This window comes from Lissotriton vulgaris, chromosome 6 (genome assembly GCF_964263255.1).
Source record: "Lissotriton vulgaris chromosome 6, aLisVul1.2, whole genome shotgun sequence".
Taxonomy (NCBI): Eukaryota; Metazoa; Chordata; class Amphibia; order Caudata; family Salamandridae; genus Lissotriton; species Lissotriton vulgaris.
In genome coordinates, this window is record NC_141694.1 from 1,803,242,149 (window position 1) to 1,803,268,760 (window position 26,612).

The following is a 26,612-nucleotide window of genomic DNA, read 5'->3' on the forward strand; positions in this document are numbered from 1 at the left end:
GGGGCAGAAAGGCACAATAAGCAGTCTAACAAAGGGCAGAAGGGCAGAAAAACAAGGGAAAAACAAGTTAAACAGAGGGCAGAAGGGCACAAAAAACGAGTCTAACGGGGCAGAAAGGCACAAAAACGAGTCTAACAGAGGGCAGAAGGGCACAAAAAACAAGTCTAACAGAGGGCAGAAGGGCACAAAAACAAGGGAATATCAGAGGGCAGAAGTGCACAAAAAACGAGTCTAACAGAGGGCAGAAGGGCACAAAAACAAGGGAAAAATTAGTCTAACAGAGGGCAGAAGGGCACAAAAAACGAGTCTAACAGGGGGCAGAAGGGCAGAAAAGCAAGGGAAAAACGAGTCGAACAGAGGGCAGAAGGGCAGAAAAACAAGGGAAAAACTAGTCTAACAGAGGGCAGAAGGACACAAAAAACGAGTCTAACAAGGGGCAGAATGAATCCCGCCCTGCGTGTTTGTCCACGAAGATGCCACCTTTTTGTGCAATACCTCTACTCAACTGGAGTACTTTCTACTGTCTAATCAGTAAGTGCTCCCTCGTTGGCTATATGTATTGGGGCAGATTTATAATAACTGGAGGGATGCGCCAGTTATTGTGCGCCGCAGCTCCGCCACCCATGGTGCACCACATTTACAATATGGCGCACCATGTGGCAAAAACGGCACAGATGCGTAACGCATCTGTGCCGTAAAAGCAGCGCATTGCTGGAGCTGCGTCGCGATTGCGACGCAGCTCCAGCAATGCTCTGAGGGGCCCTATTTCCCCAATGCTGCATCAAGCCTTGCGCCTGCTTCAAGCAGGCGCAGGGTTTTGATGCAGTATTGGCCTAAAAGTGACTGAGTGAAATCTTGTAGATTTCACTCAGCCACTTTTAGGAGGCGTTCCTGCGCAGGAACGCCCTCCCCTGCGCCGGAACGCCTCCTGATGGCGCAGGGTTTTACAACGTGACGCATCGCGTCACGTTGTTAATACCCAGCACCATGGCGCATCTTTTGTGCTGCCGCTGAGTCACAAAAGATCTCGGTAGAGGGTGGCAGTGGTGAACCAGATGATGGCAGTGATGAACCAGAGGGTGACAGTGATGAACCAGAGGGTGGCAGGGGTGAACTAGAGGGCGACACTTCTGAACCAGAGTGTGGCAGTGCTGAACCACAGGGTGACAGGGGTGTAACAGAGGGTGGCAGTGATGAACCAGATGGTGGCAGGGGTGAACCAGAGGGTGGAAGTGGTGAACAAGAGGCTGGAAGTGATGAACCAGATGGTGGCAGGGGTGAACCAGAGGGTGGAAGTGGTGAACAAGAGGCTGGAAGTGGTGAACCTGAGGGTGGCAGTGCTGAACCAGAGGGTGACAGTGGTTAACCAGTGGGTGGCAGTGGTGATCCAGAGGTGCTGTGATGAACCAGAGGGTGGCAGTTGTGAACCAGAGGGTGGCAGTGGTGAACCAGAGGGTGACAGTGCTGTACCAGAGGGTGGCAGGGGTGACCCAGAGGGTACTGTGATGAACCAGAGGGTGGCAGTGGTGAACCAGAGGGTGGCAGGGGTGAACCAGCGGGTGGCAGTGGTGAACCAGAGGGTGGCAGTCCTGAACCAGAGGGTGACAGTGGTCAACCAGAGGGTGGTAGTGGTGTACCAGAGGTGCTGTGATGAACCAGAGGGTGGCAGTCGTGAACCAGAGGGTGACAGTGGTGAACCAGAGGGTGACAGTGCTGTACCAGAGGGTGGCAGGGGTAAACCAGAGGGTGCTGTGATGAACCAGAGGGTGGCAGTGGTGAACGAGAGGGTGGCAGGGGCGAACCTGAGGCTGGCAATGGTGAACCAGAGGTTGGCAGTGGTGAACCAGAGGGTGGCAGTGCTGAACCAGAGGGTGACAGTGGTTAACCAGAGGTTGACAGTGGTTAACCAGAGGGTGGCAGTGGTGAACCAGAGGGTGACAGTGCTGAACCAGAGGGTGGCAGGGGTGAACCAGAGAGTGGCAGTGCTGAAACAGACGGTGGCAGTGGTGAACCAGAGGGTGGCAGGGGTGAACCAGAGGGTGACAGGGGTGAACCAGAGGGTGGCAGTGGTGAACCAGAGGGTGGCAGTGATGAACCAGAGGGTGGCAGTTGTGAACCAGAGGGTGCTGTGCCCATACACGACCGCATGAGTAACTTTGCCATGCATGCGACCCGCGAACATACAAAAAAAAAACAACGAACACGCAAAAAAACAAAAATCTGCAAATTTGCACGAATTCGCGGTTTTTGCAGATTGCGAAATTGATTTCGCGCGAATTCGCGAAACGCGAATTCGCAAATTTCGCCTATACTTAGTAAGCATTATATTAAGATACTTATCAATTACATATTTTAAAAAAATTTAAAACATTTAATATTTTATTTACAAAAATATATTACTAAATATCAAATATTTATAAATAATATTTACTTAAATAACAAAATATTACTTCCCACGCTACTCCCCCTTTAACACACAACACACTACACATACAAACAAACACAATTAATCAAAATATCAATTAATCAATGAATACAAATTAATATTATTAAATTGTTGTAATTATAAATTAACTAATTAACAAATAAGAATAAACAATATTTATTATATAATAATTTAAAAAATACTAATGGCCAATTAATTAATTGACAATTAAATAATAATAAATACCAATAAATAAATACAATGTCTTTAATTATTTTAATTAAATGATTTCACACCCTATTCCCCTATAAACCCACAGGCAACTACACATAAATAAATCACATCAAAATATTAATTATAATTTAATCACTTAATACTAATTAATTACCAATTAAATAATGATTAACAATAACAAAATATTTAAAATATTAATACATTACATCTAATGAATGTAATTACCTAATTAATAATAATAATTATCCCGAGTCTTGGGGGAGCATGATCCAGTCCACAAAACCATTTAATGGAGCTCCCAGGACTCGGGATAAGCCTTGAGGTACCGACGGTTAGAGCGAGGCCTCGATAACCTGAGCACGGTCTAGGTGAGGTGAGGTCCAGTCCCCTGTCCAGACGGATGTTTGCTGCACTGATCACAATATCCATTTGATGGCAATCCACATTTGGTGGTTTGGATCTTGTCAACCTGCACTGTAGCCATCTGTTCCCACACACTAGTGTCTTTAATTTTATAGGCTTCCTAGGTGACTTGGACACTAACTTACCAGGGTGGAGTTTAAGATAGCTTGCCAGATTATTGGCTTTTGAGACCCCCGGTTCTCTTTGTTGTTCATATGTTATATTTGGGGATGTGAACCAGGGCAGGTCTTTACATTTCCCCTATGACCCCCCTTCCACTGTTTGTTGTAGCAGCGTAAATGTGATCTTACCACTTGAAGCAATTCTAGCCGTGTCCCAATTACCTTTTGCAATACACAGTACTAATTTGTGCATCAATACGCCCAGACTGCACCAGTTATCATGTGACCGTATGGAACTTTTCCCTCCACCACCCTTACCATAGCGCTGCATTAGATCTGCCATGTTTCTGTTAACCGATCCGCCTCCACTTGGGTCCACCTGTACATAGGACCTGGAATGCTCATAGATGAACCTTACAGATGAACCACGCATGTGCCTTTAGTCTTATTTTTTTTTACATTTGGATCCTAAACACGGAGCACACATGATCTTATGGCATTTTTCCCTCCCCCACCCTTACTATAGCGCTGCATTAGAACTGCCATTTTTCTGTTAACCTATCCGCCGACACAGAGGTCCACTTCAACATAGGACCTGGAGTTCCCATAGATGACCTGTTTATACGCTCCACGCACATGCCTTTTGACTCACTCATTTTTAACATTCGGATCCCAAACACGGAGAACCCATTGGAGAACCACCATTACATGTTGGACTTTGAACACACAGGTGGTCATTAGGATGACCATTGTATCGGGAAATAGGACTGCCTGCCATAAGGACGAGGTCCCGTGGGGGCCATTAGGATGCGTCCGCCACAGTGGCAGACGCATCCTGCATACCTGACATTGTGACGGGCGGTGTACTCAGCACCGCCCGCCACAATGCCAGGAAGGCAGGTCGTGCACTTCCATGCACAACATGCCTGCCATGTTGTGCATGGAACTGCAGGGGGGTACCATACGTACCCCCAATGTACACCCCCAACCCTTAGAGTCCCTGGGGGCCCGCAACGGGCCCCCACTAGCAATTCCTGCATGCCTTTCCATGGCGGCAATGCCACCACGGAAAGGCATGTTTCCGCCCCATGATAATATGGCTGGCGATGTCAAACACCACCATATTAAACTCTTTTTCGCCCGGTTGACTTGTTGACCAGGCTGAAAAGCGGCGGACGGTCTTTCCTTCCACCGCGGTCTGCCCCCGCCATAGTACTATGGCAGGGGAAAATGGGTGGCGGGCAGGGACAGATCTCGGGCGGATCGCCACTGCTTGGCGGAAGGTGGCAATCCGCCCGAGATCCGAATGGGCCCCTAAGTCTCTTGAGGTACACTTTGGTAGGCCCATGCTTGTCGTTCTGTAATAAACGTACATTCATGTATAAAGGCCGGTTACCTTTCAGGTGCAACACTATAGACCATCTGTGGTGTGAGAGGGGTGCGATCTACCCCTTTTTTTAAGATATATCTTTATTGCATTTTACCTTTTCTGGCACATTAGTTTACAAGCATTGATACACAGCGCTGTGGCAATAATGTCACTCGTTCCATAACACTATACATATATAGCTAAGCATTTCCTTCACAGTATATCAGTGCCGTCCACATCTGGGGTATAAGGTTGCACATGTGTTTGCAAGTTGTCTTGGGGTCCCGTGGCCTGTGCATTCTGTCATCTCCAATGGAGGGCCAGTATGAATGTGTTTAGTACGCTTCTCCATGGCAGTAAGAGTAATGCGTCAGAATATCAATGCATACTGGTAAATGCTGCTCACATTTGGATTCAACTCTCGAAGTGCATCAAATGCTGTTTCCTAAGCGAATTGATCGACATACATGTAAATGTCAACTCCGTTCATTAGATATAATTTTATATAATAATTCAACCACATGCAATAACAAATAATAAATCAATGCAAAAGAGACATCAAATAACCGAAGGTATATGCATCAAGTGTCTAGTGTGTCATCTGGGTGCAGACGCGGCCAGGCTAGCATGCGAATGTAGTGTGTGGGCTGCTACTTCTTCCTTTTATGCAGTTGTATGATTGTTAAGGTGACGCATGGTAGGAGCTAATTCCGTGTGGCATTTGTATGTATTGCGAGGTTCTCGCTCAGTCCAACTATTGCAGTTGGGGTGACATATAGAGACAGTAAGTCATCTGTGTCTAGGTAGCTCATTAAGTGTCGGTCCCGCTTGTTGAGCAGGGCGTGTATGCAGTGTGGCTTTAGAGCATGTGAGAGTTCTGCGCATTTCGTCCCATGTCTGCGCAATAGGATATTAATGTAACAATGCCGCTTCTTCCCTGTGTAGGGTTGTATGGCATTACAACACAGGCTTTTACCACGGGTGCCATTACAACGCTGTTTTTACAACACAAGTCATTACAACGACTTGCGCTGTAAGCGCTGGATAGTGGAATACTTTAATTTTCTATTCCAACTCCAGCCCACGTTACAGTAGGGAAGGTGTTGGAATAGAAAATGTAACTATTCCCTATCCAACAGCACCATCCAGCGCAAGTTGTTGTAACAACTTGCGTTGTAATAGCAGCGTTGTAATGGTAGCGCGTGGTAATACCCGCGTTGTAAAGGCTGTTCCCCCTGTGTAGGCTAGTACCCTCCGCCCGTGCCCAGACCTCAGGGGATTTCACCCTCTGGTTGATCTTTGTGCTTCCACCTCTTAGTTATAACTCATTTTGCTGTTATGAGGCCCAGGTCACGAAATTTGGAGCCTACCTTGTTGGCCTTAGTTCTCCTGTAAAGCCCCAGGATGGAGACCTCCCATGTGGAAGGTACCTCAGTGCTAGTACAGTAAAAGCAGGGGACAGGACCACAATATATGTAATAGATCAGCACCTAGGAGACAGCGCCTTAGACATTCGCAAGTGTTTGTGGTGAAGTATTTATTGATTTTGTCCGGTGAAAGATATGCCCTGCGTAATATATAAGTTAGAATGAGTTTGAATCGCGAATTTAGCGGTATGTTTGTGGCACTAGCCAAAACGCGCTCTCACTCTTTATCAGTCCAGGGACGGCCTCTGTGTTCATTCCAATGTGAGCGGAGTCTCTGCAGTGGCTTCAATACATGGATTAGTAGGGCTTGCACCAGCCAGTGTATCACATGCGATCCCTCCACCATTAAGTCTAGGTACTGCAATAGCTGATGTGTTGGCGCTCGTTGGCCATATCACCCCTTTCTAGCATGAACATGCGCATAATGGCTGCGTGTAGAATGAACTAGCCTACTGGTAATCCATTTTCTGCTGTCAATGTCTCAAAAGGTAGCAAGGCACCATCTGCACATAGGTCTCTAAGTGTCTTCACTCCCGCTACAACCCAGGGCATCAATGTCATGTCCGTTATTTGGTCTCTGCCTCTGGGCGTCCCGAGAAGTTGCAGTACCGGGGCATATGAGGTTGTGTCTTTTGTGAGATGAAGGCTTCTCATGAAACACCTGTGTGTTAGCTCAAAATGTATTTGTGCCGGGTGAGGAGTTTTCACTAGCGGGTGAAACATACCACATATCTGGGCTTGTGTTTAAGCTGTGTTCTCCCTGTGTAGGGTCGTACCCTCCGCCCGTGCCCAGACCTCAAGGGATTTCACCCTCTGGTGGATCCTTGTGCTTCCACCTCTTAGTTATAAGTCATTTTGCTGTTTTGAGGCCCAGGTCACGAAATCTGGAGCCTACCTTGTTGACCTTAGTTCTCCTGTAAAGCCCCAGGATGCAGACCTCCCACGTGGAAGGTACCTCAGTGCTAGTACAGTTGGCGAGCGTATCGAAGATAGTGCGCCAATAGTGTAAAAGCAGGGGACAGGACCACAGCATATGTAATATATCAGCAGCTAGGAGACGACACCTTAGACATTCGGAAGTGTTAGAGTGAAGTGTTTATTGATTTTGTCCGGTGAAAGATATGCCCTGCGTAATATATAAGTTGAAATGAGTTTGAATCACGAATTTTGCGGTATGTTTGTGGCACTAGCCAAAACGCGCTCTCACTCTTCATCAGTTCAGGGCCTGCCTCTGGATTAGTAGGGCTTGCACCAGCCAGTGTATCACATGCGATCCCTCCCCCATTATGTCCAGGTACTGCAATAGCTGATGTGTCGACGCTCGTTGGGCATATCACCCCTTGCGCATAATGGCTGTGTGTAGAAGGAACAGGCATACTGATAATCCATTTTCTGCTGTCAATGTCTCAAAAGATAGCAAGGCACCATCTGCATATAGGTCTCTAAGTGTCTTCACTCCCGCGGGCATCAATATCATGTCCGTTATTTGGTATCTGCCTCTGGGCGTCCCGAGAAGTGGCAGTACCGGGGAATATGGGGTTGTGTCTTTTGTGAGATGAAGGCTTCTCCTGAAACACCCGTGTGTTAGCTCAACATGTATTTGTGCCGGGCAAGGAGTTTTCACTAGTGGGTGAAACAAACCACATATCTGGGCTTGTGTCCAAGCTGTGTTCTCGGTTGCCGTGTCCATCAGATTCTTGCCGCTAAGCCACTTTGCAACCCACTGTAAGTGTGCAGCTAGGTAATATAGTTCCAGATGAGGAACTGCTAAGCCACCACATTCTGGAGGTGCACATCATTTCTGCAGTGCTATCCTGGGCCGCCCCACATTCCATATGAGGCCACGGAGTAACCCCTCTAATTCTCTAATGAGCTTCACTGGGAAATACACTGGAAGATTTGCAAAATAATATATTAACCTGGGCAGAACTATCATTTTGGCTAAGGTAACATGGCTCATCACATTGAGCGGTAAGGACTTCCAGAATTGCATCTGTGTCCTTATTGAGATGGCACGAATCAGATTACCCTCCAGTGTATCGGTCAGGGACCTGTAAATATATATTCCTAGGTACCTGAACGTAGTCGGATACCAATTTAGTGCAGTTCCAATAATGATTATATCAGCTGCAGCTACATTTTTGCGGAAAGAGTAAGCGCCTGACTTAGTCCAGTTACCCTGAGGCCTGACACCGCCTCAAACCTACAGAACAACGCAGATATCTCCGGCCGGCACAGCATGAAGATCTCGTATATACAATAACAGGTCATCCGCATATAGGGATACTATATGTAGTCCATTGCTCAAAGTGATGCCCCATTCCGCGCCACCCTCTCGAAAGAGAGCTGCCAATGGTTCCATAGCCAGGGAAAAGTGTAACAGAGACAGGGGGAATCCCTGTCTGGTTCCTCGTCTCACCCTGATCCCGTCTGATAGGAGCTTGCCCATGCGAGCCCGCACTGTGGGGTGCTGGTAAAGCAATTGCACCAGCTGTAGATAATCGTCCCCTATTTACGTAAGACCACTGCAAGGTAGGGCCACACCAATGAATCAAAAGTCTTCTCCATGTCCAACACTAGGCAGCCAGATCTGGGCCAGTTTTGCATGGCATATTGTTAATTTCGAAATATTCTTCGAGTATTCAGGGAGGTGCTTCTAGTGGGTACAAATCCATTTTGGTCAGCATGTACCAGAGTTGGCACAAACGGGGCAATGAGTTTGGCCAGGGCTGAGGCAAGAATTTTATAATCCATATTTAACCGGGCCAATGGACAGTAAGAGCCCAGGAGGTCAGGGTTCCTGTCCGGTTTAAAAAGAGAAACCAACGTTGCCTCATTTTGTGTGGGTGTGAGTGTTGAGTATTCCAGCGCTGCCGCAAATACACGCAACAGCTCTGGAGGAAGAGGTGTGGCGTCGCGGCTAGGGCGACTGACTCCGGAATCTGGGGATCATGGTTCGATCCCTAGCACCGGCTGCAGATTAGCCCAGCACCTTGTGACTCTGGGCAATAGCTTGCTTAATCTTCCTGACGGCCCCCAGCTCCTAGAGACCCTTGCGGGTGATTGTGCGCTTTACAAATGTGGATTTATTATTTATTATTACAAGTTATGTTATGTTATTTATTTTATTAAGCGCGTCTTTTACCCTTGGGTGTCCTGGCGCTTTCTGCTATCCTGAGAAGGGGCAAGAATAAAACTATGAGTCTAGAACAACCAAGTTCTCAGCATTCTCCTAAATGGTAAGAAATCCGTGCAGTTCTTCAGGTAAAGAGGAAGCTGGTTCCATAACTTTGCAGCACCCACCACAAAGCTTTTCCCACCCCAGCGAGCTTTTTTCACTGGTGGGACTCTCACAAGTATATCTGAGTATGCCGTATAAAATTCTGTCCATCAACTGTGGTTTTTGCATTTGTCACCCCGAGTGGGATGGGTATACTCAGACGTGCGTCCCATGCACTCCACACCACTGGATTCAAGCAAGCCGGGTTGAAGACGGTTGGAATGCCAGAAACCGGTCCTCGGAAGCTTGTTTCCGGTCCAGGGAAGGCATGGCTTTGCAGTTCGGGCTGGACTGTTCCCATGAGGCACAGGGTCCAATTGATTTCCATATGGCCATGTCTGAACTGGGGTGGTGTGGAGTGCAAAAAAACGATGGATTTAGGTCCAGATTTCTGTACTGGGGTGAATTTATTACATTGTTCTGCATTCTGTCCATCAACTGTGGTTTTTGCATTTGTCATCCCGAGTGGGATGGGTATACTCTAAGGGTGGGCGTAGTGGGTGTAGTGGGGCTTCACGAAGCTACGCGAAGTGGGCGAGACACTACGTCCACCTACGCACTTCGCGTAGCCCCACTACGCGGCACCCACCTCCCTCCTGCCCTCCCTAAATACTTAAATTACATTTTATAAAATGATTAAAACCTACTTACCTTGTCCGCCGCGTCCCCGGGGCTCCCTCTCGTCATCGCACGATTCGTGCCGCCGTCTTGAATAGTAATGCGCATGCGCGGCCGCCCACGCATGCGCATTACTATCAAACACGGCGGCGCAAATCGCGCGATGACGAGAGGGAGCCCCGGGGACGCGTCGGACAAGGTAAGTGGTTTTACGCCCGCGGGTGGGCGTATTGTTGCCTGCTACGCCTACTTCGCAAATGGCGAAGTAGGCAACACTACGTCTACTCCGTGGGCATAGCGAAGTGCTACGCCCAGGGTTAGTATACTCAGACGTGAGTCCCATGCACTCCACACCACTGGATTCAAGCAAGCCGGGCTGAAGACGGCTGGAATGCCAGAAACCGGTCCTCGGAAGCTTGTTTCCGGTCCAGGGAAGGCATGGCTTGGCAGTTTGGGCTGGACTGTTCTCATGAGGCACAGGGTCAGACTGATTTGCATATGGCCATGTCTGAACTGGGGTGGTGTGGAGTGCAAAAAAACGATGGATTTAGACCCAGATCTCTGTACTGGGGTGAATGTATGACATTGTTCTGCACTCTGTCCATCAACTGTGGTTTTTGCATTTATAAAATTCAGCCGGCAGCCCATCCGGACACGGCGTCTTGCTATTCGATAGAGAGTAGAAACAATACCTTATTTCCTTTGGCAACAGAGGAGCGCCTACTTATCTCTGCTGACAGTCCGTAAGCTGTGGCAACGTTAGTGTGGACAGGAAATTCTCTATATCCGTAGCTATCAAATAAGATCTGTATATTGTGGGGTAGTGTTCCTCAAAAGCGTGGTGTATGTCAGTTTGGGTGTGCAGCATGACTCCTTGTGTATTCTGTATTGCTGTCACAAGTGCGGTAGTCATGTCTTGCCGGATCAGCAACGACAGCAACCTACCAAGTTTGTCTCCCATATGATGGTTGCACGCTGAGTGTGCTGCATAGTTTAAATTACGGATTCGGTCCAGTAATCTAGAATGTTCTTCCCTAAGGGGTTCTAAAGTACCAGTGTTACCTTCCAACGCCTCTCCCTCCCTGCGAACCAGGTCAGTTTCGAGGCGTGTGAGGTATGCTTCCAACTGTCGCCGAATGCCTGCCTGCGCACCTAGGCGGCCTCCCCTAATCAGAACCTTGAACGTGTCCCACTCCACCAAAGGTGACATGGCTGTGCCAGCATTTCCGTCATAGTACAGGGTAACCTCAGCAGCCAATAGGTCCTGGAAGGGCGCATCCAGTAAAAGATCTGGTTGTAGCCGCCAGGTCGGGATTGGCGGGCGGAGGCGTTCCCTTGACACCTCCAAAACATGCGGATTATGGTCCGAGTGCGTTCTGCCTAAATAGTAAACTGCCGACACATGGGGAAGCCCTGCATCTGAGAGCATATAACGGTCCAGCCGCACGTGCCGGTCATGAGCCCCCGAGTAATAAGAATATACCCCGTTGTGGGGATGACGGTGCCTCCAAGCATCCCTCAAGTGCCATTGTGTAGCCCAATTATTCAAAGCCTTCATAGCATGGTGCTTGCTTGTACCTGGAAGGGGCGGAAAGGATCGGTCTAATGACGATTCAAGGAAGCTATTATAGTGGCCCCCTAGTGTCATGGGGATGTCGTGCCATGGCGCAGAGTGTGCGATACCTTGTCAAGGAATGCAGCCTGTTCCGTATTAGGAGCGTATAGTGATGCAAGTACTATTTGTTGGCCATCCAGTGCGCCTCTAACTATTACATACCACCCATCAGCAACTACCAGCGACTGTGTGACTGTGAGTGGAACACCCACCATCACTCATATTAGGGCACCTCGTGCAAAAGCTGAATACCCTGTGGTGAACAGTTGGCCGTACCAGCGATGGCCACGTGGGTCTCTTGCAGCAAAGCTATTTGGATATGATGTTGTTTGAGGAACGAATAAACCTGATACCTACGTGACGGTGAATGCATGCCCCTCACATTCCACGTACCAATCTTAAATGATGACATAGATCCTACAACGCATCAGGTGAACGTGTGTCCGTAGCAGCCCAGCATACATGCGTATTGAATGCAACTTAACACTAGACATCCTGCCTAGCACTCTGACTCGCAGCACATGACATTGCATAAGTCCACTTGTAACGGATGATATCTCATTAACAAATCCCAAAAATAACATAAGCATATGTAATGCCAAAAGAGCGAAAATGAAACCAGCAATTGTCCAAAGTTTCAATTGGAGATAACAGTCAAAACAAATCGGTGGGGGGATGCACTGCGAACTACTCTACGTTAGTGTACAATCTACATGCCTAGCGTCTCAGGGTCTTGCCATTCACAGGCAGAATGTAATATAAATAGGGCAAACTGCATATGTTGACTCAGGATCACTCCTCAGGCGGGTCACGTGCCTAGGTATCCATAAAACAGCAAAAATATATACGTTTGAGTCCCACCACCTCCCTCGTGAAGTTTGACGACAATCCCAGCAGTAAGTAAATAGTGTAGGGTCATATCAATTTGCATCCCAGATCTCTGTCCGTCCAACAAGGCATGTCCCCACACTTACACCCCAATACCTCAATCTGTAATCCATACAAATACAGGAACTTGCAGTGTTCATGCTATCAGGTCTGCCGTGTTCATCATCACTAGCCAAGTCTTGTTGGCTGGAGTTAGATGCCGCCTCGGTTCTCAGTGATCCGCTGATCTCTGCTACTGCCTGTAGGGAACAATTTTATTCTGGGGGTCCCCTACTGCAGCTTAAAAACGTGAAACTAGGTGCCAACAAGTTAGGTATAGTGGCCCTAGATTAGATTCGTCATGAAATTGGTCAACATGTTTCTCGCATGGGCTAGATACCCGCGATTCATCAGGACCTGTACTATATAAAAAGAAGGTCTACAGACATTAAACAACATGCTTGTGTCATGTGCCTAATACTTGCTGTGTCACCTACCCATCGCCACCGAGCTCGGTGGCGATGGGTAGGTGACACAGCAAGTACGCGGTGAAGGAAAGCCATAACCAAGGGGCCCCTCTCGGCAGTACCAACCCGCCGAGCATTGTTGGTGCTTCTAGTCCATGACCATTAGGCATAGGTTAAAGCTACAGAGGTAACATTCAATATTCCACAATACTGGTATTAGGCACATGACACTAGCATGTTGTTTAATATCTGTAGACCTTCTTCCCCATGCGAGAAACATGTTGATCAATTTTATGACGAATCTAATCTAGGGCCACTATACCTAACTTGTAGGGGACCCCCAGAATAAAATTGTTTCCGGTACCCTCTACTTCATTTTAAATCACCACCTAGGCTACAGTCTACACCCCCCGCACACCCGCACTTCACCAAAAGGCAGTTGGAATCAAAAGATCTCCGTCAAAGAGCCCCTCTTTGAGGTGAGCCCGTCGGGGATTGCACCGCCTCCCCGACGAGGAGCAAACGCCAATGATGAAGCATGACACCTGCAAGGGTGTGTGCGGCAAATATTTCCAAAATAATGGATGCCCCAGGGTGTTACAACCACACTTCCGGTTACACCTGCGGTTTGATGTCAGCAAGCGTATATTCCAAAGCAGCAGTAGGGTCCATTATTTTCCGGTGATCTGCATGCACATGAGTGAGGTCGATGGCTACCTTATCTATTTTGGATTCCAGCGAGGTGCGGGTTTGATTGATGGTTTTCTCCTGACGCTCCATTGCGGAAAGTACCGCATCCAGTTTGCTTGCAGTCTGAGCCGCCTAGCCCTGCTTCGCCATTTTGTCCAACTTGGGTTTGGACAGCGGTGATATGGCTTGCGCTCCACCCATTCCAGTCCACACCCGGGAACCGCCCGACATCGGATGTAGAGTTGTGTGCCTAGTCTGGTCTCGCGCCCAGGGAGAGCCCAGTGTAGTGTTCCCAGGATCCGGGTGCCACTGTGGATCCCTCCTCAGCGTAAACAGGCCTCAAACAGCAGACAACCAACGGCTCTCGGCCAAGGCGGTGGGGACTCGCTCTCCACCCTCCTAAATCATCCCGGCAACTCAGTCGTCAGCTGGAGCACTCAGTCGTCCAGGTCTCAGCAGGAAATGGTACTACAGTGTGTCCTTTAGCAGGAAATCAAGCAAGGGCAGGGTTGGTGGCGCATCCAGTAATGGGCAATGATGAACTCACTCATCAGGGGGTCACCCAGGTAGAGGGTGTAGGCCTGTCTGGCGTGGCTTGACTGTGCAGCAATGTACCTGTAACAGTCGGGCAGCGATTGTCAGGATGATGGCATAAAACTTGCTGTTGTGTCAGATGATGACAGTCCAGGCCTTAAGGTCACGTACCAGCTCCTGTAAAACGATGATCCTGGATGAGTATCAGCTTTGTGAGTTACCAGCAGCCGGCCCAGCAAAGTAGGAAGATGGCAAGATGATATAGCACAGCTCCTTAGGAGGCAAAAACAGCAGTGCCACCCACCGTGTCAATATGGTGATGTCTACCCGAGTAAGTGCAGGGTGAAAATGCTTAGCGGACAAACTCTTGCGGATGATCCCCCCTGTCAGTGGGCCACATTGCAGATATATTGACAGCCGTGGTAGCCCGGGCGGTGCTGTCTCTCAACATCCTCTCACCCACGCCGCAGTGGAAGTCCCCTCAGATTTCCGCAGCCTGCCAATAGTATCGCAGGGGCCTGGGCTGCAATATGGTTCCCATTCTCAGCTTCACACGGGGATGTCAGGAGGCGACCAGCCACAGCCTCCGACCGACCAGCAGGGGGCGCATCCACCGCAACCACTCATTGATGTCAGTAATGGTGAAACCAACCCAAGCAGCTGTCGTCTCCAGCCCGTCAGTGGGAGGGGGGAGCACTCACCCTGGTAGCACCACGCGGGCGGCAGTAGCCCGACCAGGCCTGGCTAGGTCTGTCTACTCCGCATCTCTTCAGCCACTGCAGCAGTCGCTCATCAAGCCGGACAAGAGCAAGGCCCGTAATCACACAGACGGCATTGCCGGGGCCCCAGTCACTCCTAGCCCGCTATCACCAGAGTAGAGCCAAGCGGGAGGGGGGCAAGCACCCACAATTGCACACTGGGGGTCGGGCCGCTCACAGCAGCTCCACAGCCAAGTATGCGGCGTCAACAGGAATCCAGAGGCCGCCACCGCATGGAGCTCTCTTCCTGCAGCACGGTTATCAGCAGGCAGTCCCAGGCCGCACAAGCAGGGGCGGGTGGGAAGCACTGTTGGGCTACATCCACAGCACATCATCCTCTGGCCGGGCATTGGAGCAGGAGCCCCGATCGGGATCCTCTGTCAGCCGTTCACAGTATCTGCTCCATTCCTCGCGGCCTTGTGGGCGGAGCCAGACCACGGGCTAGCGTTGCCGAAGTCGTCCATATCGGGGCCATGCAGCTGCGGTTCCGCCAGTCGGATATTGCACAGTGGGGCCCGGGTAAGTACAAATTGCTGTCGCTATACTAGGCTGGCATTTTGTGTGTACTTCGCTCTGTTGACGCTCTCACTTGCGATTGTGACTGGAGATATCAGCCTGTTCAGGGGAGCCTGCCGTAGAGCTCTACCCGAACACGTCTGCCTCCAATGCAGTCTTAGCCACGCCCCCGCTATCTACCCCTTTACGAACTGGCCTTTATAACATTTATATATGTTTTGTGTTCACTATTTTATTGTGTCATAGGTTTCGTTTTTTGTCTAGGTGTCGACCCCATCAGGGGCCATTATTATTTTGGTTCATGTTCCTTGTTGATATTGTATTGCCACTTATGAATTGTGTTTTATAAATATCTATTTTCTTTTTTTTGTCCTGTGCCCATTTTGTTATCTGCCCATGTTGTCATGTGTATATATTTACATTATCTATGTTACACCTCTTTTCAGCCCTGACGAAGTTCAATCCTGTTGAACGCAACGCGTTGGCAGAGGCTTTTTGCACATATCTGTTGGAATATCTGAATAAAGAACGTTTTTCCACAAAAGGATTATAATTATTTGGTGTTACTGAAACAGACGACCAGGGTAGTGCACCGCTCCACTTGTTCTCAAATCGCGGAAGGAGAACTAAAAACACAAAGGAGGGACTTTGGCAGAAATGGTTCAATAAAAGCCAGCATTTCCCAATGCCACAGATAGACCAATGGTAATCAGTGGGTTTGCCGAACCCCACAGTAGACCTAAAAGAGGAATCTGAAACAAAAAACACCCGATGTGTTCTGTCCTAATGACAACACTATTCTGCTTATCACCCATGCTCTACTTGCATCCTCCAAGACTTTAGGGCAAAGCCGTAACCTTTGATGTAAGAAGGAGATGCCCATCCAGTTGCTGAATTCCACAGCACGAAACTAAAAAAATCGGGGATCAACCCCAGCTTCCTGCATGGCCAAATTGTGTTATTTTAGGCGAGTACTCTATCTGACTGAGCCTCCATTTTTTCATTACCACATATGAGAGCACATTCAAATAATCTGATTTCAGAATGTGCACCATACAATAACCTCTATGATGTTTGATATAATCTATAATGTTACTCCATCTATAATAAGAATCCAGGCCAACTATAGGGAACACATGACAACTGACTTGCCACGCAGTTAACTAGTAGCTTTCTGTTGGTGTTTTCTTGGAGTTTACTGAAGATGAGAACAAGCTGTTCACCTGTACTTAGTTCTGCTATATTAGACTTCTTTTTTACAACTCCTCGTGAGGACAGAGGCATTGCTGAAGAGTGGTGCAGTTAAAGAAAAAAAAGATAAAGTAGAGCAGACCAAATTACATGTAAAAAGATTGTGTTTGTCTTCTGAAAACTCTTCAGAAAATATTGATGCCGGCCTGGGGTCCTCGCTGTCCTCACTCCCTGAGGCAAATCCGTTAACAGTGAGGAGGAGGAGGAGGAGGAGGAGCAGAGGAAGGCCACTTTACATTATTTAGAGCATATCTTGGAAGAGAGGGAAAGTAGTGAAAAGCCACGCCGTTGTGCTGCCTAAGAGTGTCATAGCGTTCTGTGTTCAGAGCCAAGAGGGAATAAAACAATAAATAAATCAGGGAAGCAAAACTTTTGCTATTTTTCTCAGCACAAAGACATGAAAACGCGGCGTGTGCGCATCTTGGCAATTTTGTGGTAAAAACGCGATTCACTAAATTGCAAAAAGCTGGCGGTCTGGCTATTATAATTCCCAAAATTGCTGGGCACACAATGATCTGTGCAGCATGTGCCTTAACCCTATTAGATCCTCAAATAGGGTTGCTTTGCAGCAAATTAAATAATCTAGAACATAATTACTGTCACAAATGCCATGGTTGCCAACTTCTTTGGAGCACAATAAAAAATAAAAAATAGGTATGCATTGACTGTTAGGCTCTGCTTTTCAAACTCCAGTCCTGGTGACTCCATCCCCTTTCATCTGCTACACCATGACTGCCAATTTACACAGTTATCACAACGGTGGTCCAACAAGCAGTGTCATCTGTAAATGGCAACGAAAACTGAACTAAATTCTCACTTTACCTTGCATTGTTATTTCCATGGTTTGTCAAAGAATTTCCGATGAGAATTTCTGCTCCATTCAGCCTTTCACTAAATGAATCTCTGCTGGTGATGGCAATGGCATTCACTCTGTGTGGTCTCAGCAAATCCACCCTCCACCAGGGATTATATTCTGAATTTGTGTGGGAGCAGGATCCATGAATAAATTCGGGATCCTGATTTCCATCTACTGCGTTGATCGCGTCTGACAGGAAATCTTCGTCATTGCGATTTTTAAAAAGAACGCTTGACTGGGTGGCGCGCCCGCTCAAAGCCACATTTTCACCTGAGAGTAGACAAAACATTACTTGGTAAGAGCGTGCAAGAGCTTGTATCACTCGTAAAACGTTCAGAGCTAAAACATATTTATGTCATCACATTGCTATTATTAATACATGTACATGGTACACAAGGGTGTGAAGATCAGTGTCCTTTTGGTAAAGAGGTTTTTACATCATGAATACGGCACACAATCCAAGGTCAGGTCGAGAGGTGATTCCAGCAAAGCATTTAATAGAGGATGCATTAGAAACATTTTACAATTGAATTGAGTTAGCATAATATCATCTGTGCTGACATGCATAATGCACCAGCATGACCATTCTCAAAGGAACATTTGCCTGTTGTCCCACTTCCAAGACTGTGCACACAAACACAATCAGGCTATCCAGTTGTCAGTGTTTATTTTTTGTGGATTTCTGTGGTGCTTTCCCAGGGTTTTCCAAACTTCTTTAAATCGGTGCTTACATGTTCTTTCAGCTGTCTACCCCCCCCCCCCCCACGTTACATAAAACTGTGTTTATCCAGTGTTTACTGAACATGTTGACTTTTAGCAGTGATTCAATGTAGAGTAGAAGTGATGCTGGGTATGTGGTGTCTTTCCATTGGTGATGTGCTCAACAGACATATGTTAGACTGTTTTAAGCAAAGAAAGTATGTGCGTTGCACTCTCTCACACACACTCACATCTCATTATCCTCTCTCACAACTCATTACCTCTCACATTCACTCTGTCAAGGCTCCATCTTGTTTGCAGTACTCTTAATGGATCAAGAAAGTAAGATTGCTAAACTCAAATGCTATAATAAACACATTCCTATAAACAGTTAGGGGTCACTCTCATACTTCCTACTGAATAATATGGCACTGTAGGGGCCATCAACTCCACCAACAGCATAGTATTGTCTTGTGAAACCTATAAACGTTTGAACTACAACAGATTAACTTGTATCCCTGTAGTTTAAGGTACCTGAAATGTGAGGTTTTATGCATACTCACCGCTGCTTTACTGACTCTTTGTCTGACTACATTAAGGTGGTGCTGCTGTTGTGTGGACATTCACAGCTCCCAAGTGTCCCCATGGCAGATCTCTCAATTTAATCTGCTTCTAACTTTTCACAAGACATTATAATGTGCTATGTGACCTGAAATGTTGCTGTTAACATTGTAATGATGGAGGCATAAAAACCCCAGCAATAAAGTGCAGTAGATAATAATGCAGCTATGAATCCTTGAGGTATGTGCAAAGTATTGTGTTGTATTTTGATCACTATCCCATGTGCATGGTGACAGCACTCTTTTCCCGGATACCAAGATTCTTTTGACCCAGCCATTTCACACAACCAGTAAAATAATTAAACAATGCCAAAAGATCAAATATAATTAGGGCTCCCGGTTTTATGGTATTTATTTTTGTAACATTTCTGTCTGTATTTATCTATATTTATTTTTATGTCATTTTATCTGTATATATATCTGTATTTCTTTTTCTCACATGCAAAAAAAGACGTTACAGCTAGTATTTTTCCACATATATTTAAAAAGACAGTGCAAATGTTTGTTATAGGTTTAGCTATATGTATATATGCGCCAAATAGGTTTCATGGAACATCCACCCAAAAACATTTCTGTTAGATCAAAACAGGAACTCACATATGAGAAATGGGAGTGGTGTCACAGAGATTACTTGCTGTAATATTAGTGAGCTGATGCTGTGTGATGCTGATGAATATTGAAAACACTGCCACTAGCCAATTTTATTAAATGTAAACACATTTAGAATTTAGACAAGTGCATCTGTGAACTTTCAGTGACCTGGCCAAAGCAAGCTCTCAATTCATAAAAAAACAAAGGCCCTTACATTAGTCCTGCCAGGCTCTATTTCCCTCACAATCCTGAAGCATGAAGCCTAAAATATCCAACAAAACCCATGTGAGCTGGCAGCTTTTGATTCATATTTTTTAAACTAAGTCCTTCCCTAATGCAAAACCCTTTTTCCATAAGTTAAACAGTCTCCGCTTTGAAGATATTGGGTGTGTATCACTTCCCTTATTTTACCTTGTACTGCCCCATAGCATTTGAACAATTTACTTTAATGCTGTAATCCCACACAGTGTAGCTGCAGCCACAGTTCCTCCTCACACAGTGGAGAAAAAAAACAATTTAACTTGAAAAGGGGCTTACAGATATGCCCTGGCTGTCTGTCTCTCAGCAATGTTGTTTTTTCACGCAGGAAAGTTTCAATGTAAGGCCTGAAAGTGAATGCAACCTAATTTTCTTAATGTGGTTTATATTGCCGGTGTATCTGACCTCTTTGGGCCACACATTTCTGCCGATCTTACATTATCTCCAAAAGCTCCAAGTATTCACACTACTAACAACGACCCCGCCTCCTCAAATGTTAACACCTGCAGTAGTGCAAACAGTGAAATACAGGTCCACCCCCACCCTTTCATTAACCTGTGACCTAAAACCCACTGGGGTGCAGGCTAAGTGCCAGAACTCCGGAGATGTCAAAGGAAGAGCTGAAGGAATTTCCCATGCCTACCAATGATTAGTGGCCCAGAAGGTGCTAATGTGGGCACTCAGAAAGAGGGTTGTGACAGGCAACTCTGCCTGGAGCATGGATTGTCAAACAATTCTTGGCATCCGAGAATCCAATTTGGTTGTATGTTTCCGCTTCTATATATAAATACAGATGGAAAAAAATATTTTTCTGTCTGTATTTATATGTAAAAATCTGTTTAAACAGACAACTGGGAACCTTAAATATGATTGTAAAACTCCCAGATTCTTTACAGTGTATTCTATCGTTATATCGGACCTAAACATGCTTCTAAACCACGCCCTCTAATCAAAGCACACAAGAAAGAGAAGAAAGAAAAGGAAGAAGAAACAATGTTTTAGTGATATCCTTACACAGCAAAACTCACGCAGAATGCTCTATTACTTACCGGTAATCTTCATTACTCCGGGTCCCATTGTCCTCGCCCCATTCATTACAAAGTGGAGATAACCATCTCCCGACAGAAAAAAATACAAGAGGAATGCGGGGACCCTAATACTGCCCCTCCCACCGGGAGTACATAAGCAGTACTTACCCAGCATCCCGCCTATACAACCAAGCCCAAACAGGAAGGTCGGCCGCCCGGGCAGGAGGGAGGGGAGCATGAAAGGGACGTGGACAACGGGACCAGGAGTAATGAAGATTACAGCTAAGTAATAGAGCATTACACCCAGGTCCCTTATGTCCTCGTCCCATTCATTACAAAGTGGAGAATACCAAAGCAGAAAACTGGCCTTCCAAACCCACAAGCACACCTAGGAAACCACATTAAAAGCAGCAAACCAAGGGAGCACTGAGAAAAAGAGAAGGGGGGACCCCAGGAAGCAACCGTCCCGCAACCCAGAACAGGACAGCAGGGACCAAACAAGGACGAGAGACAACCAAGACAAAAACATAAGGCCAGGGCCCCCAACAAGGAGGCCGCCAACCAGAGAAACCGGAGACAGGGCAACCATGACAAAGACCCAAAGGACACGGCCAAGGAACCCACCAGACAAGGCCGCCCAGCCACGATACACCAGGAAGGCACACAGGACCCAGCAGCCGCACAGACACAGAGCAAATTGTGACTGGGTAGGAAACGTCTGGCTCTTAGCACAATCAGGGTGAACCACTCTTCCCACTACTGCACTGGCAACAAGTGGGTCACCTACCCTGGGCCTCTGTGACAGTCTGGCAACATTTGTTAACGATAAAATTAATACTATCATTGATGGCCTCGGAAAGGGCATTCCACAAGAGGAGGTAGAAAGTTTAGTGTCTAATGGTTATAATGGCAGAGATCTAAAAGACAGAAAAAAGGCAAGAGAGATTGGGACAGAGTTCACGAATGCTTTAACTGACTTTGAGATACCGTCGGTGGAGGAGTTTAATAAAATGGCCCTAGGTATTTCCTCTGGTACATCTTTGGACCCTTTGCCTTATAAAATATGGAAAGAGTTGGTAGCATTATTGTTCTCAATACTCCACCAGATTTGTAATCAATCTCTTGTTAGCGTTTCAGTACCTACCTGCTGGAAACACCTCTTCTAAAAAAGGCAACGCTGGATCCAGCTAGCCCAAAAAATTAAAGGTCGATTTCGTTGCTGCCATACCCAGCAAAGATTGTAGAACGTCTGGTTAGCAGATCGCTCTCAAAACACTTGAAAACTAACAACATTCTAGAGGATAAGCAATGTGGTTTCCATCCTGCCCACGGAACGGAGACTACCCTGGTGACTGTGATGGACAAACTTCATATGCGTGCAGACAGAGGTCAACCAGCGCTAATTATCCTGCTTGACCTGTCTGCCCCATTCAGCACAGTCAACCACGTCACTCTCCTGAATAGACTCAAAGAGGTGGGAATAGCAGGCATGGCCCTGAATTGGTTTCACTCCTTCCTTTTGGACAGGAGACAGGCAGTGACCCTCCCGCTTATCAGTCTGACTTTATTGATATCATGCACGGAGTTCCCCAGGGCTCTGCGATCAGCCTGATATTATTCAATATCTACATGAGACATTTGATTGCAGTCATAAGGGCGCATAATATTAACATCATAAATTATGCCGATGACACTCAACCTATTCTTTCCTTAGAGGGAGAAGAGTCTTCATCCCTTGAAGTGTTTCCTGCTTGCCTGCGAGATACAGCACACTGGCTGAAAGAGAATGCGCTACAATTCAGCGCTGATAAAACTGAGATTTTATACTGTGCAGTAGGGAGGCTTCCCCTGTACTTCCTTTGAATTTCTGGCCATTAGCTACAGCTAGACCACTGACTCCCGTTGAGAAGGTACGAAATCTGGGAATCAAGTTTAACAACAAGTTGATGCTTGTTTCACGGGTCAATACAACTGTGGGGAGTTGTTTTGCTACTATTAGAGCCCTTAGGAAAATTCTTCAGATTCTGCAAGCCCAAGCTCGAGCATTGGTTGTACAAAGCTCCATCTTAAGTAGACTGGATTATTACAATGCCTTGCTGCTGGAATCTCCGAAATATCTAATTGAGAGGCTACAGAGGATACAAACAATAGCAGCCAAATTAGCTTTAGGGAGGCCAAGACACTCATCTACCTCTTTGGCTCTACTGGAGCTGCACTGGCTCCCTTTACAGCAAAGAGTCCAGTTTTATGACCCTCTGCATAGTTTTTAAGCCCCTGCATGGGTCTGGACCGAAACTAATGCAGAGGAAATTTGCCTGGTATGTCCCAGGTAGGTGCCTTCGCTTCTCCTCAGCTAGAATGGTGAAGGTGCCAAGATTTAAAAAAATAAAAGCAGGAGGTTGAGCCTTTAGTACCTCTGCTGCCTGATTATAGAACAATCTTCCATTGGAGTTGAGACAATTGGAGGATCTCCCCCCATTTAGGAAGAAATTAAAAACTTGGATCTTCCCCAGTGTATAATCTGGTCACTCTGGTAAAACCTTATAACATTAGTCAGGATGTGTACACATATGTTAGCACCAAGATGACTGCAAGGCAATAGTGCGCTTTACAAGTTTTTGAAATAAATAAATATGCTGCTACTCCACCGGATTGAAGCTAGTCTGGCTGATGAGGGATGATACCCTGAGACTGGTCCCAGGTTGCTTTTTTTGGGTCCAGGAAGGACCTGGCCTGGCAGTATGGGCTGAACTGTTCCCATGAGGAGCAGGGTCATGACTGATTTGTATATGGCTGGGTCCAAACTGGAATGGAATGGCAAGCAAAAAAAACAATGGATTTGACCCAGATCTGTGACTTGGATTGACTAGTCCGTCCATCATCTGTTCTTTTTGAATTTGTCCTCCTCAGTGGGAAGGGTAGTCCCAGAAGTGGGTCCAGTGCTCACTATGATAGCGGATGGAAGCTAGCCTGGCTGATGAGGAGTGATACTCTGGAACTGGTCCCAGGATACTTGTTCCTTGTCCAGGGAGGATCTGATCCTGCAGTTCAAACTGACTGTTCCCATGGGGAGCAGGGTCAAGACTGATTTGAAAAAGGCTAGGTCCAAACTGGAATGGCATGGCAAGCAACAAAACAATGGATTTAACCCAGATCTGTGACTGGGAATGAATGTTTGATTTGTTCTGCATTCCGTTCATTATCTATTCTTTTTGCATTTGTTGCCCTAAGTGGGAAGGGTATGCCCAGACGTGGGTCCTGTGCTTGCTATGCCACCAGATTGAAGCAGTTCTGGCTGATGAGGGGTGATACCCTGAAATCGATCCAAGGATGCCTATTTCTGGTCCAGGAAGACCTGGCCTGGCACTACAGGCATGGCTGTTCATACCTGGGGAGCACTGTCAAGACTGATTTACATATGGCTGGGTCCAAACTGGGTCCAAACCGGACTGGCATAGCAAGTAAAAATACAATGGATTTCACACCAGATGTGTGATTGGGGGTGAATGTTTAATTTATTCAGCATTCCCTCCATTACCTGTTCTTTTTGCTTCCTGGAACCTTGGCATTTTTTCCACCTCAAATTCCAATCGGGATTCCATGCCAAGACTCCATTAGGTTGCCACACAAACTCTAGAGATGAGTGAGCAGACAGCGGGATTTTGAAATGGTAGTTAATATAGGATGTTTGAGGGTGGGTTCAGGCAGGCTGCAGTGAGGGTTTGTGGAAGATTTTATTTATTTTATTTATTTGTTTACATTTGTAATGCGCACAGCTACCCAACAAAGGGTTTCCCGGTGCGGCAGATCCCAATAGCAATGCGGTTACAGAAAACTAGATGTTAAAGAGCCATGTTTTTAAGGCTTTTCTGAATTTGATGTAATTCGACTCAGACCGCAATGTATGTGGCATTGAATTCCAGAGAGAATGTCCTAGGAATGAGAAGGACTTGCCACCCATGCGTGACAGCCTGGTCCTTGGAATTTCAAAATGATTTGCCGTGGAAGACCGAAGAGATCTGGAAGGACGGTAGGGGCGCACCAGGTTTTGCAGATATTTAGGAGCGGTGTTGGTGGAAATCCTGTGCATAAAACATAGAGATTTGAATTTAACTCGGTTTTCAATTTTTAGCCAGTGTAACTTCCTGATGTATTTAGTGGTTGGAGTAGAGATGGGAATTTTACAGAGTAGTCTGGCTGCTGCATTTTGCACTGATTGCAACCTGCGGACAGTAGCTTTGTTCGCCCCCAGGTACAAAACGTTGCCATAATCTAGTCTAGATGTTATTAGGGCATTGACAACTGTTTTCTTGGTGTTTTCAGGCAGCATCCAACAGATCTTTTTTAGCCATTTTAATATGGCAAAGCAGGTGGCTGAAGTCTTTACCGCTTGCTGATGTAAACTGAGTGAGTCGTCAATAATGACGCCCCGGTTGCGAGCATGAGTAACCGGGGTAGGGGGGGTGCCCATTTCAGTTGGCCAATGTTGGGGTCCCCAAAGTTCTTTATTTTTGCCCAACACGATTAACTCGGTTTTTTCGCCGTTAAGTTTTAGGAAGTTTTTTTGCATCCAGTCGGCGATTTTACAGAGTCCGAGTTGTAGGGTGGAGGAATTATCAGAATCTGAAGCTGATAAAGAAAAAAGCAGCTGGGAATCATCAGCGTAGGAAAACATTAAAAGCCCTGTTTCCTCCACTATTTTGGCCAGGGGGCTCATATACACGTTGAAAAGCAACGGGCTAAGAATAGAGCCCTGTGGAACTCCGTGTTTGAATGTCATGGTATCGGAGCAGGCAGTTTGTGAGAAGACCTGGAACGTGCGGTTTTCCAATAATGATCTGATCCAGTTGAGAGCTGCCCCACGGATGCCCAGGGAGTGGAGTGTTTGGGCGAGGACCGCATGTGACACAGTGTTGAATGCCACGCTGAGGTCGAGCAGCACAAGCGCCACTGTTTCGCCCTTGTCCACCATGCGGCGGATATTTTCGGTTACCCCCAGCAAGGTAGTTTCTGTGGAAAACCCTGCACGAAATCCCGACTGGTGGGATGGTAATAGGTCATGAGTGGTAATGAAATCAGTGAGGCAACGATGTACATGTTTCTCCAATATTTTTGCAAAGGTGGGCAGCAAGGATATTGGGAGGAAGTTAGCTGGCAAATTGGGGTCTGCGCCAGCTTTCTTCAGGAGCGGATGAATCATTGCATGCTTCCATTCACTGGGTACAAATTGTTCCAGTAACGAAGCATTGAGAAGATCAGTGATGGTAACCAAGACGTTGCTGTTAAGTTGCTTTAAGACTGAGCATGGCAATGGGTCTTTAGGTGAGCCAGATTTAATAGTTTTTAGCAGCCTTTGAACCATATCAGGGTTCAGCAAGGGCCAACTATCAAGTGTGACAGAAGATGCATTAACCGGAGTAGAGCAATCCGGAATGCCTGGGGCATTACCCGAGGTAGGTGATGCACAGTTTGGGGTAGCTTCAGTGGTTAACTTATATTTATTAGAAGCTTGATTAATGTCTTGGTGAATTTGGTCGACTTTATTGATGAAGAAGGCAGCTAGTAGGTCACATTGAGTTTTATTAAGTTCAGGTGGGAGTTGAGACGTATTAGAGCCAGCCAGCTCTTTTACTAGCTTAAAAAGTGTTTTGGAGTGGTCTAAGGCATTTGTGATTTTTGTGCTCCTCATGGGCTCATGTAGACCGTCAGATTGATAGGGATGGCTGACGGTCTGCAGAGGGGTTTAGAGGGTTTACAAGGTATCAAATGAGTCTGAGATATTGAAATACTTTTCACCACCTATGCTGGTTGAATAAATATGCTTTTACATACTTACCTTGAGGCATGCCTTCTGCGTTTACCCCCCCTATTTCCACTGTTTGTGTTGCTTTCCATTCTACTTTTTACATGGCTCACCCTCCCTCTGTTCCTTTTTATCGCCCACTCCTTCCTCTGTTTCTCTGCCCCATCTCCACTCTCTTTCAT

The 26,612-nt window shown here is 46.7% G+C and overlaps 1 protein-coding gene across 1 annotated transcript in view; it reads right to left on the reverse strand.

Moving 5' to 3' along the window:
- Positions 1-26,612, reverse strand: part of LOC147709538 (fucolectin-like) — a 187,947-nt gene that overhangs the window by 85,670 nt on the left and 75,665 nt on the right. The window contains exon 3 of the mRNA XM_086928076.1: positions 17,398-17,701. Coding sequence (XP_086784202.1) covers positions 17,398-17,701 — 304 coding nt within the window. The remainder of the gene's footprint in view (positions 1-17,397; positions 17,702-26,612) is intronic.